This window comes from Tubulanus polymorphus, chromosome 8 (assembly GCF_964204645.1).
Source record: "Tubulanus polymorphus chromosome 8, tnTubPoly1.2, whole genome shotgun sequence".
Lineage (NCBI taxonomy): Eukaryota > Metazoa > Nemertea > Palaeonemertea > Tubulaniformes > Tubulanidae > Tubulanus > Tubulanus polymorphus.
In genome coordinates, this window is record NC_134032.1 from 12,420,832 (window position 1) to 12,433,708 (window position 12,877).

Consider the following 12,877-nt stretch of genomic DNA (forward strand, 5'->3'; position numbering starts at 1 on the left):
TCTGAAATATATTTTGGAATCAAGAGAAGGCTAAGACCTCAACGCCCTCTTCCCGTAGCGGCTTGAAACATGTCGCAAGGTAGGTGTTTTATCTCGCTCTGTTTCGCTTAATATTTCTACTAAAATAACGGTGCAATCTTAGAACTTTTACTTCGACAATGATCATAAACACCCGGTCTACGTTAGACGTTGAAATCGTCGTGAAATATCGTTCATAAAATCTCTAAATTCGATTTTGAAAATGGTTAATTGTTTCGTGGTGCGGCGAGCGATGCCGGTCCGCGCCATTTTGCCACGTGTGACGTAGACATTATAAGCTCGGTGTTACACATTGATTGGTTGAAACGTGTTGTTTGAGTAATTAACTTTCTTTTAATTAATTTTGCTGCTAATTAGTAAAAATTGTAAGATTTAATTATACCTGTCTGTGGCTCATTTTAAGATCTCCAATTCACCGCAAGAAGAAGGTCTTAAAATATGAAAATCCAGTAAATTACTGATAGTATCATTAATTATTAGTAATTAGGCAATTACTAAAGAGTTAGATTAGTCTTTTTGATGGGCAAATTATGAATGAAAATGGAACTAAAGTGTAAAGGTGTCTATGGCATTTAGCCTTAGCAAGATAGATTTGACTTGTTCGTTAGATTAGGCTTATATAGGCCTATTTGTTATTACTAGATACAATTTTTTCGGCTCAAAACTATGCAAAACTAAGAAATCCAAACTTCCTTCATTTTGATGGTGAAGAAATATTGAATAAAGAGTGTGGCTCCAAAGGATTGTAATTAAAATTTCTGAGCTGAAAGTCTATAAGTCTTGGGAATTTATTGAGAGATTGTTAGATCGTATAAAATCAAATTTTTACTGTGTTAATTACTTGGACTTAGCAGATCTAGTCAGGGAAAATGACGTGCATCGTCCAGGGAAGGGCAAGTCAAATATAAGTGACTAACGAAGAATTCTATTTTGTTTATTTTCAGGAACGAGTGTTTTGGTGTTTTTTGCGTTGACGATCGTTGGTCAGGCGTTGACGCCGTCGTCGTATTTTACGACGGTCGATCAGCAGCGTCTGAAAGCGATATTCGAGGCCGCTCAGCCGTACGCCGACCTCGTACAGGCCCACTACTCGATCATGGGTCTCAAATTACTCGGCTCGTCCATACCTAAACCTCAGGTACATACATTTATAGTGTTATGCTTTTTGAAAACCTGGACTTGGTTCAGAAGTTTTGGATAGATAGTTCGATAAGTTAATTTTTTCAATGTTTTAAGGCTCGGAGCCAATTCCGTAACATCTTGATAAAATTCCTTAAGTTAGAAAATTGTTGAAAATATCTACTTGAAACGGGCTGTAGAACTGGGGTGGTATTTCTGGGTGTGGTTAATATGTTCCACCATCCAATTTAACCACAGCCATCTGAGTAAAATGCGTTGGTGAAAAACGGCTCTATGGCCAAATCTAAGCTTTGTGCAACTAGCAATTTGTTGCATGTCAGTCAAATGCATTACCCGGTCTCTAAGATATCTAAGTTGACAGTAAGTTGAACCTCTTTCTTGGCACAGTTTACTGGTTTCGAACGTTAACTGTGTTTATTTATTTACGAGAGGAACAAAAACTTGTGAAATCGTCTTCGGTTTCTAGCAGAAAAGTTGTTACGAAACCATCCTAAACTTTCACTACAATCGACAAAATATCATTGACGAAAGCGCAGAATTATTAACACCAACAAGTTTACCAAATGAAGACATTTTCTGGTCTTGGGATTTCAGTTTTTTTTTCTCCAGTTAATTGATGGGTAGAAGTTCTGAAGTTTCTAGAAATGAATGGATTCTATTTGCGCGTTTATTGAAGTTTAATTACAGTATTTGTTGTAATGTTTTGTAGGACGCATGCAGCGTAATTAAAGCCAAGCTAGAGACGAACAGCGTGGAGTCTTTATTTCATGGTTCCTCGGCCGCAAAACAGCTCGGAAACTGCCAGGTATTGCATCACCTTTCTTTGACAAAATTCTGGAAATTGAATCATTCGACACAACTGAAGATGATTTTTTTTTGTCTTGTGTTCCTTGTAGCTTTCTGCCGGAAATGTGAAGGATCTGTTAACGAGCCAAATCAAACCTGAATCATCAACGCTTGTCATCTATCAGGCATTTTTCGCGCTGAAGAACTTAGGATTGTCCGGTAAGCTCCCAGAAAAATATGAAAATCCTCTTTAATCTAAGTTTTTCGTAGAAGATAAAATCAGTTGTATTTATTAAACTTTCTTGTGAGAAATTAAATTAAACAAGAAAGTAATGCAGTATCAGTGGTTCAGTTGTCTTCAATAAGATCATAACGTTAAGTGATATTTTTCCTGGCAGGTCTACAGCGGAGTTGTGGTGGTTTAAACACCCTGTTCCCTAGACAACTTGCTAAATAAAAAGATGTTTTTAAGTTTGACCATTTTTAACTGTTCAGTGTTAATAACGGATTAGGTAACATCAAACATAATATCATGAAATCCTTCTACATTTTTAGTACAAGATAAAAATGTTCGTGTTTGATTAGATAATGTGATACCTATGTTTCGATTGTCTTCAAAAGCAATCATAGCGTGAAGCCTTGTTTCTCAGGCAGGTCTACAGCGGAGTCGTGGTGGTTTAAACACCCTGTTCCCTAGACAACTTGCTAAATAAAGAGATGTTTTTAAGTTTGACCATATTTAACAGTTCGGTGTTAAATAATGGATTAGGTAACATCAAACATATATCTCAAATATCCAGGGCCCAATTGCGCAGTGTTGAGACTTAATGGTCAAAATGAGTTCTATAACTGGATGTCCTAAATATTTAATCTTAGAAACATTTTATTTTGATGATTAATATCATTTCTATGTTGTTATTTCAGTTGATGCTGCCGCGGTGAGCAAGTCTCTTTTGGCTGCCCTTAAAAAGGACGACAGCGCATTGAGGTGGGTTTTAAATCCGAAAAGTCTGCCATTAATTGCTTAGTTTCACAGATATGGATCAAATCCTTATTCATATGCAGCATTTTCCAGAGTTGAAGTTGAAGCGATCTTTTGAAACATGAAATAATTGATGATTTATTTGATATTGTTGTTTTACAGTTACGCCTACGCGTTCCACGTCGCTGCAGAGTTAACCGACGTCCAGAAATTCTACGATTTAATCGAAGATGTCATCGCTCAGGCTGATGAGGTCGATGAGGAATTCTTACAGGTAACGAGTAGTCCCTTCATGACCCTTTCCCCGAGTCCGTAAACTTATCTGATTGCCCAACTAGCAAGTGATAGTATCAACTGAATGTTTTAATGTCCGTTGGTTTCACTAGCTCTTCTTAACGGAGAGAATTCTTGCTGAGATAAATTTCGAGGAGAAACTGACTGGTGGATCTGTCTTTAAAACCAACCACACGGTTAAGTAACCCTCGTACAAATTCAGTCTTCGATCGCAAGGAAATTTCTTATGCAAATATCATAGACACCTATTTGACTATTGAGTTTAATCCTGCTTTTTCTCGTGCTCACATTAGTACCAATATGCGTCAGTGCCAGTTTCATGCTGGCCATGTTTGGTCCAACCATAAATCTCGGACCATGCTGAATTTTCGTATGGGTCAAAATGTAACATGCTAACTTGTTCTGGAAGTGACATGCCCTGATTGCCAAAGCATTCGTTGTTTTGATAGAAAAAATGATTTAGGACATCTCTACATCTCTGGCCTCTCAATGGACCCAACTCGGCTTAGTGTGATTGCGGCTATTGTATTTGTCGATTTAAAAGTTTTAGAAGAATCTCTGAGGCAAGTGTGGAAAGTGGTGGCTGCTCGTTTCTGGCAGTCATCTCTTTAATTTTTCACAATGAAAAATTCTTGCCAAATCAAATTTTCCGGGGTCGAAACGACCTGTGATTCTGACGCACACAGATCACGGGATAAGATTACCCGAACAACGACTCATACGCCACCTATTAGTGATTATCGTTACTTTGGATGATTTGATGATTCAATTTTTCGATTCTTCCTTTACAGTTTGAAGGTGGTTTGTTCACGACTTCATTGGTTTTGGATGGTGCTTACAAACTGGCAGCCAAGGCGAATAAAGCCCCGACTATACCGCAAGTAAGTATCTGCACGCGGAAGTCCTCTCAACCCCTGCGTAACGAGTATATTTGGGTTGTTTTTGCAAGATGAAATAAATTTTTCAGCTCTTTCTAACTTAGATTTATAAATTTACAGAAAAATTGAGAAAGTTTCATTTGAAATTTAGAGCAGTCTTGGGGGCCAGTCTCATCCATTATAAATCTGGCTCACTTGCAGTGTTTTCAATTAGATATTAAAAAGAAGCCTGGTCCCTTTGAGAAACAGGAGGGTCCCATAATATGTCACAGTCCCTGAAAGGAAACCTGGTTTGAAAAAACAGGCGGGTCCTCTACAACCGACTGACGGGTCTGGGACCTGGCTCTTATTAAAAACACTGACTTGAAGCCTCGAGTCTCGATATAACTCCTATTTGGTCTTTAAATGAATGCCTCATCTCATGCCTCCCGTTGGAGAGAACTTTACAGCAGAAATGATGATCGTTCTAGGGCAGACTTTGATAAATCTGTGATGCGAAAAACGGAACATAATCCTACTGATCTGCTGTAACGAAATAAGAAAAAGTACAACTGTTCATCTCGGTTGTTAAACGATGCGTTCTATTTTCAGGATAAAGTGGTGAAATTTACGAACTATTTCCTCAGTCGTAAACACGTTCACCAGCTGCAGGCGGCATCGCACCTGCTCGCCGTTATCAAATCATTCACCGACAATAAATACCACATCCCAGTGGCGATCACGCTTGCCAGTCCGGTTTCCGTGTCCGAGAAACAACAATTAGTTCAGGTGAGTCGAGCGTATTGACTATGAATTTTGAATTCAAACTAGATCCTCAAGTTCTGCGGTTATCAATATTTGATTAGAAAAGAAATGAAGATTCAAATGACTGTCCAACTATGTACTTCGATTTTGAAATCGACCCTCCTGTCTTTTGACTGTCTACCGCAATCCAGCTCCTGACAGCGACTCAAAAACAGCTCGTTAGGCGTTTATATTGCGAACAGAAATAACGTCTATCTCTTACACCGGTGGCTCCATCTATTGAGTCTCGGGTGAACGTATAGATACAGTGATAATCGATAACGCTTCGTGAGGTCGGGCGATGTAGGTGTATTATGTCTATGATACCGTTTGTTGTTTGTAGGTTCGCGTGACCGATTTGTTGGGTAAAAGTATCGGTAAATTGACGACGACGGCCGACTCGGCGCGACACATCGCTGACAACGCGGTCGTGTTGAACAAAAAGCCGTTCAAACCTTCAACAAGCGATAGGTAATAAAGTTTTCAATTAGAATGCGTATTTGAGATTGTGTTGCCGGTGGCTTGTATCCCACCAGTCAGTTTTAACTAATTGGCATACCACTTTAGTGCGTCTGCACTGCGGCACGATATATTGTTAGTAACTGATATTTCACTTTGTTTGACAATAGAGATAAAATCAAATGATTAATTATATCAATACACTGTGGTGCGGCGTACTAGCAATGTCCATCACTGATTAATACCCGTGCTGTGGTGTAGATGCACTGAAAGGGCTAAGTCAGGCAAAATGACAGTAGACTTGAATGAGATGGGTAAAGGGGGTGATTTATTTCACATTTGCACTTTTGCTATGATACTTGGATTTCGTTCAGTGATTATTTATCTCGAAAGCTTTCGAGGTGAAATTAGGCTATTGTTGTTCATACTTAATGGTAATTCAAACACGCTAGATTAGACATTCGAGAAATATTGAAAGATTAAATTGAAAAGTCTAAATAATTAAAGTAGACTTGAGTAACCACTTGCGTACTCCTGGTGGATCCTCATTTTCCGCTGATTAGAATTCCATGCGAAACGTATTTCGAAGTTGTGTTGTAATTCTGCAAGATAAGAAAGTTACTCGAAAAGTTAATATTCCGGTTACTTTTTAGACACTTGCTAGATTATCAGTTGCGGGGGTATCTTTTGAGCCATTCGGATTTGTTTGAAATACCCGTTTTGGTCAAGCAGATACCTTACATATGAAACTATTGATAATATATGCTCCTAAATCGTTCATTGGCTCCATCTATTGATCGAAAACTGCAATCCAGCTCCTGACAGCGACTCAAACGGCTCGTCAGGCGTTTATATTGCGAAAAGAAATAACGTCTATCTCTTACACCGGTGGCTCCATCTATTGAGTCTCGGGTGAACGTATAGATACATCTGAATTATTGCGTTATAATACCGGGGTTCTTACACACTAGGGACTGTCACTGCTTGAAAATTCTAGGGGGGGGGGGCGAGGAATTTTGATTTTATCGCATCTTGTTCTTGGTCCAGTGACACAATAACCTCTTGATAAGAAACACTGAGGATATCTTACTATTTCATAGAGGAATTACCAATTGCCTGATCTTTAAGAATGCTGTGAAATTATTTTCGGAAGAGTTTAATGAATTGATTTTTGAAATTTCAGCTCGCTTTACGAATTGAACTTCATGCAAGCGAAACCGGCGCGTGGATTCTATAAACTGACGGTTAGTGCGGCACCGACTAAACCCGACAAACGTCTCATCGGAACGTCTGGCGCGAACATACAGGTTAAAGTCACCACGCAGGTGACCGTCGAGAATATCGAAGTCGGCGTCGCCGATAAAGATCAAACATCGGCCGCTAAAAGTATCAAGTGAGTATCGTAGCGTTTCGACTCTTGTCAATTCGGACCCAGTTCTACAGTTATGAGTTAAAGATTTGATTCGGTATTGATAATGAACTAAATTCTACCCAGAGTTGACATCGAATTCACAACTGTGGAACTGAGTTTCGTAACCTTGTATCAATACCTCCAATATCTTGTAGGCTGTAAACACTCCTAAGATATTTACCTAAGTTTGCTCTAATTTCTGGTGTTTGTCATTCATTTTCAAATAAAAAGACGTCTGCTTAAGTATTGGAACTCGCATGAATCGTGGACAATTAAAAAACTGAAAGAAAGGCGATAAAGTGTCATATATCTCTGGGGTCCAGTCTACAGACTCGTATTATTCATTCCTAATTCAATACTCCTCTGAGCAAGATTATTCCCCTACGAACTTGGATATTCGTTCATAGGTTTATTCCTCTTGCAATATCAAGTATTTCTCAATGAATTGTTTCTCGATTCAATAAATCGATTATTGCATCTTATATCAATTCATGAGTAACATCCACTTCTTTGCATCGATAACTGTTTTAAATACTTATGAATTATATAATATAGAAGGACTGAATTTCTCTGTAAACCTTTCACTTGAATCGCATCAGTTTTGTTAGTGTTCCGTATAAAACTGTTTCGGACGTTGAAAGGAAATAAAAGTTGTGCAAGTCCAGCTACTAGGACTGATCTGTTTTAATTACAGCAGTTCAGTCTTTATACACTTGCTACAGTATCTTCAATCTTCTATTTACTGTTAGAATTCTAGCTAGATTGGGTCTGGGGCACATGTAAAAGTCCATGATTAAAACTTTGCTGTTCACATCCTGAGAAACACACTTGTTTCCTGTGATGAGCGTTTATAGTTTATGAGACCAGATATAATTCTTAGCGCTTGCGTTGTGCTGATTATTTCTTAACTCTAGATATATAGATGGCGGGGAGGTGAGGTGATGTAGATATGATTCCCGATGATTAGATTTGTCTTACACACTGATTCGTACATGCTGAATTGTGTTTGATAGGAAGAGTCTGAGGGATATTTGAAAAAAAAACATGTACTAATTGACTAATTACCCTCCCCTAATGCGTACGTAATAAATGAATGACCCCTAGAGGGATTGAGGGGGTTGGGTAGAAGTTTGAGATAGTTCCCGATGATTAGATTTGTCTTACACACTGATTCGTACATGCTGAATTGTGTTTGATAGGAAGAGTCTGAGGGATAAGTGTCATCTATAAAACCAACCTGTTTCCACTGATTAAAGCATAAGTTTTTGAAAGTCGTCACTCTTCGGTCACAGTTTGTATCGATGCGAATATTCTTCAAACCGAGTTCATCGTAGATGATTAAAATCAGTTGTGCTTAATGAAAAAGTTATGCGTCATCAGTTCAATTGTCTCAGTATAGAGCGTGAAGCCATGTAACTAGTTTATAAGCATGGGTGGCTTCGCGGAAAGTCAAATAAAATTCTCAAGCCAGTTGGTGGTTGGCACCAATATGCTATTATGTTGGTTTAGCTAGTGAATGGCTACTGGTGGACTTGTTAAGGCATCTGCGTAAATTGTCGCAACTATTGTCTCGTTATAAACGAAATGAAACGATTTTCTCGTTGCAGATTACAACACCCGAATAAAGCGGCGAACGCCCTCGAGGCCGATCACCATCAGAAGATTCTCATGAAATTCCAGCTGAAAGACAAACTCAGCGGCAATTTGATGTTGGCTCATCAGACGTTCGTCCGTCTGACAAATGTCGACACGAAACAAGAAATCATCTTCACGGCGAGCCCGGAAACATCGAAATCTTATAAATTTACGCTGGTTAGTTTTCTATTTGGTTATCGTGTCTATTTTCTCGAGCAAACTCGTTTCATCCGGATTGTGCAGATCCAAAATGATCCATATTAATACTACTGGAACTGGAATTTCTGCTTAACTGGATGAAATGATTCGGTCGATGAATCGATGTTGTTCGAGTTAGAAGGAAATGTTGAGAAATGATGAATGAAAAAGGGACGTAATTCCGAATACAAAATGTCGATGAACACTTTAACTAAAATCTGATCTCTCATTTCTCCAACTCGGTATAATTTGGCCCACATTTTCGTAGATTCTATTTTAATTCACAATTTTTGACGCCAGTTACATTGTCATGGCATGTATTGAAATACCACTTTTGGACTTGACTATGCCTCTGCATGAGACCCGTAAAGACCATCTTAGCCAATCATGTGCAACGTAAAGACCACAGTGTTACATTTGAGTCTCTTTCAGATCTTGTTCTATCCATAATGTAAAATGTTGTTAACATATTTTGTAGGATGTCGGAGCTAGTGGTAAACTATTCAGTTGGATGTCCGGAACCTATAGTTTAGAACTGATAGTCGGAGATGCCGTCATTGAGAATCCATTCTCCTGGCATATGGTAAATAACTTCTACCTACATATACCTCCGATGCGACTCTTACTCTGTCATTCTTGTGATTCAAATCTGACCAATTTGTTGTTGTATTTTTGTTAAGGCTGATTTGAAACTGTCGTTCCCGAGCGGTTCATCTTCGTCTAAACAACCCGAAGATATCCACTCGAAAAAACCGGAAATCAAGGTCAGTATCTAAACAGCTAGTCTAGGGAATCAGAAAAACGTAGAAAAAAATCGTGGATTGTGGCAAATTTGCCCAAAAAAAAATCAGAAACCGGAAAACTCAGAGAACTTGAATATGCTATTGACACATGTTTACTTATCAATATGTGATTCAATGAAAAATGAATGAATTGTAACATGTGTTTGTTTATGTGTTTTTGTAGCACATGTTCCGTCCAGCTGAGAAGAGACCCCCGATTCTCGTATCGAACGCGTTCACGATACTCGTACTGTCGCCGTTCCTCGTTCTGATTATTCTCGTAAGTACCTTAACCCCCCACACCTAACCCTCTATCCCACGGGAGGCGTGGTTTAAAATCTACTCGCCGTTTACTGAATCATAAGATGCGCAGTAATGTCATCGGTTTAATTGTCTTTAAAGAGAATCATAGCGTGAAGCCATGTTTTCAGTGAAACTAAGTGTTTGAAAGTTTGTATTGACATGGATTTCTGTCACATGGTGCAGCTGTGTTTAGTAGCCAATGATTAACAAATCTAGTCAAGCTTACACTAATTTTCGACCTCCAATAGGTTTGAAATGAGGATAACCCCGCTAATATGAGGCTACACTGAACATTCAAAACTATTGAGTGCTGATCGGTTTGGGAATATTTGTAAATGGCTCAAAGCAGTTGTGTTTAACCTGAAAGTTACTTGGTATCATCGGTGCAATTGGATTCATAATGATTCAAAGCCATAAGCTATATTTTTGTTTTCACTCATGAATCCATAAGCGAATATCCAAATCGCGACATTCAAAATCATCCCTTTGCAAAGAGTTCAGACTTGGTTTTGGTGTCTGCTGCTGTTGTCCGTTGCAGAGACTGAGTCTGGTTAGAAATATCTTTTTCTTAAATGAATATATATATATATATATATATTGTTGATTTCAGTGGATGAGAATAGGAGTGAATGTATCGAACTTCCCTCTGTCAATCAGCGCTGTCGGGTTCCACGTGTGTCTGGCAGGTGAGTCTCTTATCCGTTCTAGTCTCGATTCCGCGATTATTGGCGTGATGATTTGAAGGGACGTAATTCCGATTTAACGATGAAGATACGTTTTTCATTTTAAATCTGACCGATATTTGCGACGACATCGAACAATTTTTCGATTCTTGTATAAATTCGTCGAGGACCCAGGGTCAGTTTCATGAAAAAGCTTGGGCTTAAAACGGTTAAGGTTAAATTGTTTTCGTCTTTGAAAAAGTTGTGTTTATCTTTTTTTGTGAAACTGAATCCTGATCTTGATGAAATAGTGAATCAGTATTTAAATTGCGATAATCTATTTTTATCTTGCAGCTATCTTTGGTTTGTATTATTGCTATTGGGCTCATTTGAACATGTTCCAAACTCTGCGCTATCTCGGATTTCTGCTCATTCCGACTTTCATATTCGGCAACCGTCTATTGAACAGTATCGCAGCCGGCAAAAAGTAAGTATAACGATATTCATTTAAAACTGTTGGGATGTGGTGAGTGGGAGGTCGGAGAGTATTGAGGGAATTTCGCAATACAGTATTGCCAATCTATAGACACTACTGAATACGTGCTAGCACAATCTCTTAACTGTAATTTACTGGAAAGCGATTGTTTCAGTTATATAGGGGATCATTCATTTATAACGTACGCATAAAATTTGAATTTCCCCTAATGCGTACGTAATAAATGAATGACCCCTAGAGGGATTGAGGGGGTTGGGTAGAAGTTAGAGATAGTTCCCGATGATTAGATTTGTCTTACACACTGATTCGTACATGCTGAATTGTGTTTGATAGGAAGAGTCTGAGGGATATTTGGAAAAAGCATTTACTAATTGGAGTTCTTAATTCTTAGATAGAATTTTGCTATACAGTTGAGAATTCATAATGTACCAATTCTTTAACTTAAAGCTTTTGAACAGGGTCGAACCTTTCACTTGAATCGCATCAGTTTTGTTAGTGTTCCATATAAAACTGTTTCGGACGTTGAAAGGAAATAAAAGTTGTGCAAGTCCAGCTACTAGGACTGAGCTGTGTCAATAACTGCAGTTCGGTCTTTATACACTTGCTACAATATCTTATAATATTTATTTACACAGTAATTATATCTAGCTAGATCAGGTCTGGGTCGCGTATGGAAGTCCATGATTAAAACTTTGCTGTTCACATCCTGAGAATAAAAATTTCTTCTGATGAGCATTTATTGTTATGAGACTTAAGAAGTTTAAAGAGTTGCTTAGAATTGTGATTTTTCATTAAAACTCAGCGTTGACATGAAAATTAAGATGAATTTTTCAATTATTTCATTGTAGGAAGACAAATTAATCACATTAGCGGCAGACGTCTCACTCCGCAGAGACACCTGGAGCATTTTTGAGACACTACTTAGAAGCAGTCGTCTTGCTATCGACGTGAGGCACCTGGAGGATCTTTGACACACTACTTACAAAATATAGACTGAATTTTCCGACTAGCGCATTCTAAAAGCAGTGTTCAGATCTGAAATGATGGTTTATTTAGAAATTGATAATATATATGAATATTCGTGCTTTATTTAAATGTTATGTTTTGTGGTATTTGTTGTTATATGTAAAATTGTTTGCTTAAAGTCGCAGTCATCGAAATGATAATTATTTTTCTCAATTTTCTTGTCATCGACCTATTGGGCTGTTCAAAAAAGTGGGCCGTCGCACCAAAATGTGAGGGAACTGAATTTTCAGGTTGCTCTGATAGCATCATTCACAGTTGCTAAAAAATGGGATCAGTCAATAGTTGAGATGATATCTCGTCTATGTTCTAACTAGGTTCCACTGTATTATGCCATCTTATGAAGTCTTGAATTCTAAATGTTGACGTTGCGATTTCATCTTGGTTTACTGTGTTTCCGAGGGTGGGGCTGTATCGTTATTATAAAGATCCTCTAGGTTGCAAAAACTCGAGGCAATGATGGGGATCCCCTAATTATTGAATTATCTAGGGACTGCGTCCTCATGGAATGTTAGTCTTGAGAACCTGAATTGGTCCACGCAGCCTTTCTTAAGGTGGACAATAGAATCATTGTATGAAAATAGATGTATGAAATTTTTAATTTATCTGCATTCCTTTTTACAATGAAATTGTATTAAGAAATAAAAAAATTATATAATTTAACATATGGTGTGCTGTTCAGTTTTTTTTTTTTCATTGGAGCAAATGTCGTCACTGATTCAACGTAGTTCGCTGTTGAGGATTCTGAAGGCCGAGGTGAGGATACGTCTGGTTCGAACCCAGTACACAGTCGGTGACCATAAATTTAGACTTATCAAATGAAGTTGGTGACAGCACGTGATGGTACCCATGCGGAGTTTCTTCTAACTAAATACAATGGGCAACGAAGTCTTCATGCCAATGGGGATCAATCTTTTGCGAAACTAGGATGAACCTGCTCATTAACGGTTTCGAATTACCAATTGCGTGATTTCTGCGAACTAATGATACACAATTGATTAGTTCT

The 12,877-nt window shown here is 38.2% G+C and overlaps 1 protein-coding gene across 1 annotated transcript; it reads left to right on the forward strand.

The window, feature by feature from the left end:
* The first annotated feature begins 53 nt into the window (after nt 1-53).
* LOC141909693 (dolichyl-diphosphooligosaccharide--protein glycosyltransferase subunit 2-like) lies at nt 54-12,534 on the forward strand. The gene is made up of 17 exons (XM_074800267.1): nt 54-79; nt 984-1,177; nt 1,889-1,984; nt 2,076-2,184; nt 2,890-2,953; nt 3,110-3,221; nt 4,033-4,122; nt 4,711-4,887; nt 5,246-5,373; nt 6,545-6,754; nt 8,380-8,584; nt 9,084-9,188; nt 9,286-9,369; nt 9,572-9,667; nt 10,301-10,376; nt 10,707-10,839; nt 11,697-12,534. Exons 1-17 carry the CDS (start codon nt 70-72, stop codon nt 11,707-11,709), a joined length of 1,902 nt encoding a protein of 633 aa, XP_074656368.1. The 5' UTR covers nt 54-69; the 3' UTR covers nt 11,710-12,534.
* Nucleotides 12,535-12,877: the final 343 nt, after the last annotated feature.

What these genes read in the sequence shown, in the direction of transcription:
- LOC141909693 (XM_074800267.1), top strand. An exon ending in AAACCTTCAACAAGCGATAG is followed by an intron (nt 5,374 to 6,544) that starts GTAATAAAGTTT and finishes TTGAAATTTCAG; the next exon opens with CTCGCTTTACGAATTGAACT. An exon ending in TCGGCCGCTAAAAGTATCAA is followed by an intron (nt 6,755 to 8,379) that starts GTGAGTATCGTA and finishes TTCTCGTTGCAG; the next exon opens with ATTACAACACCCGAATAAAG.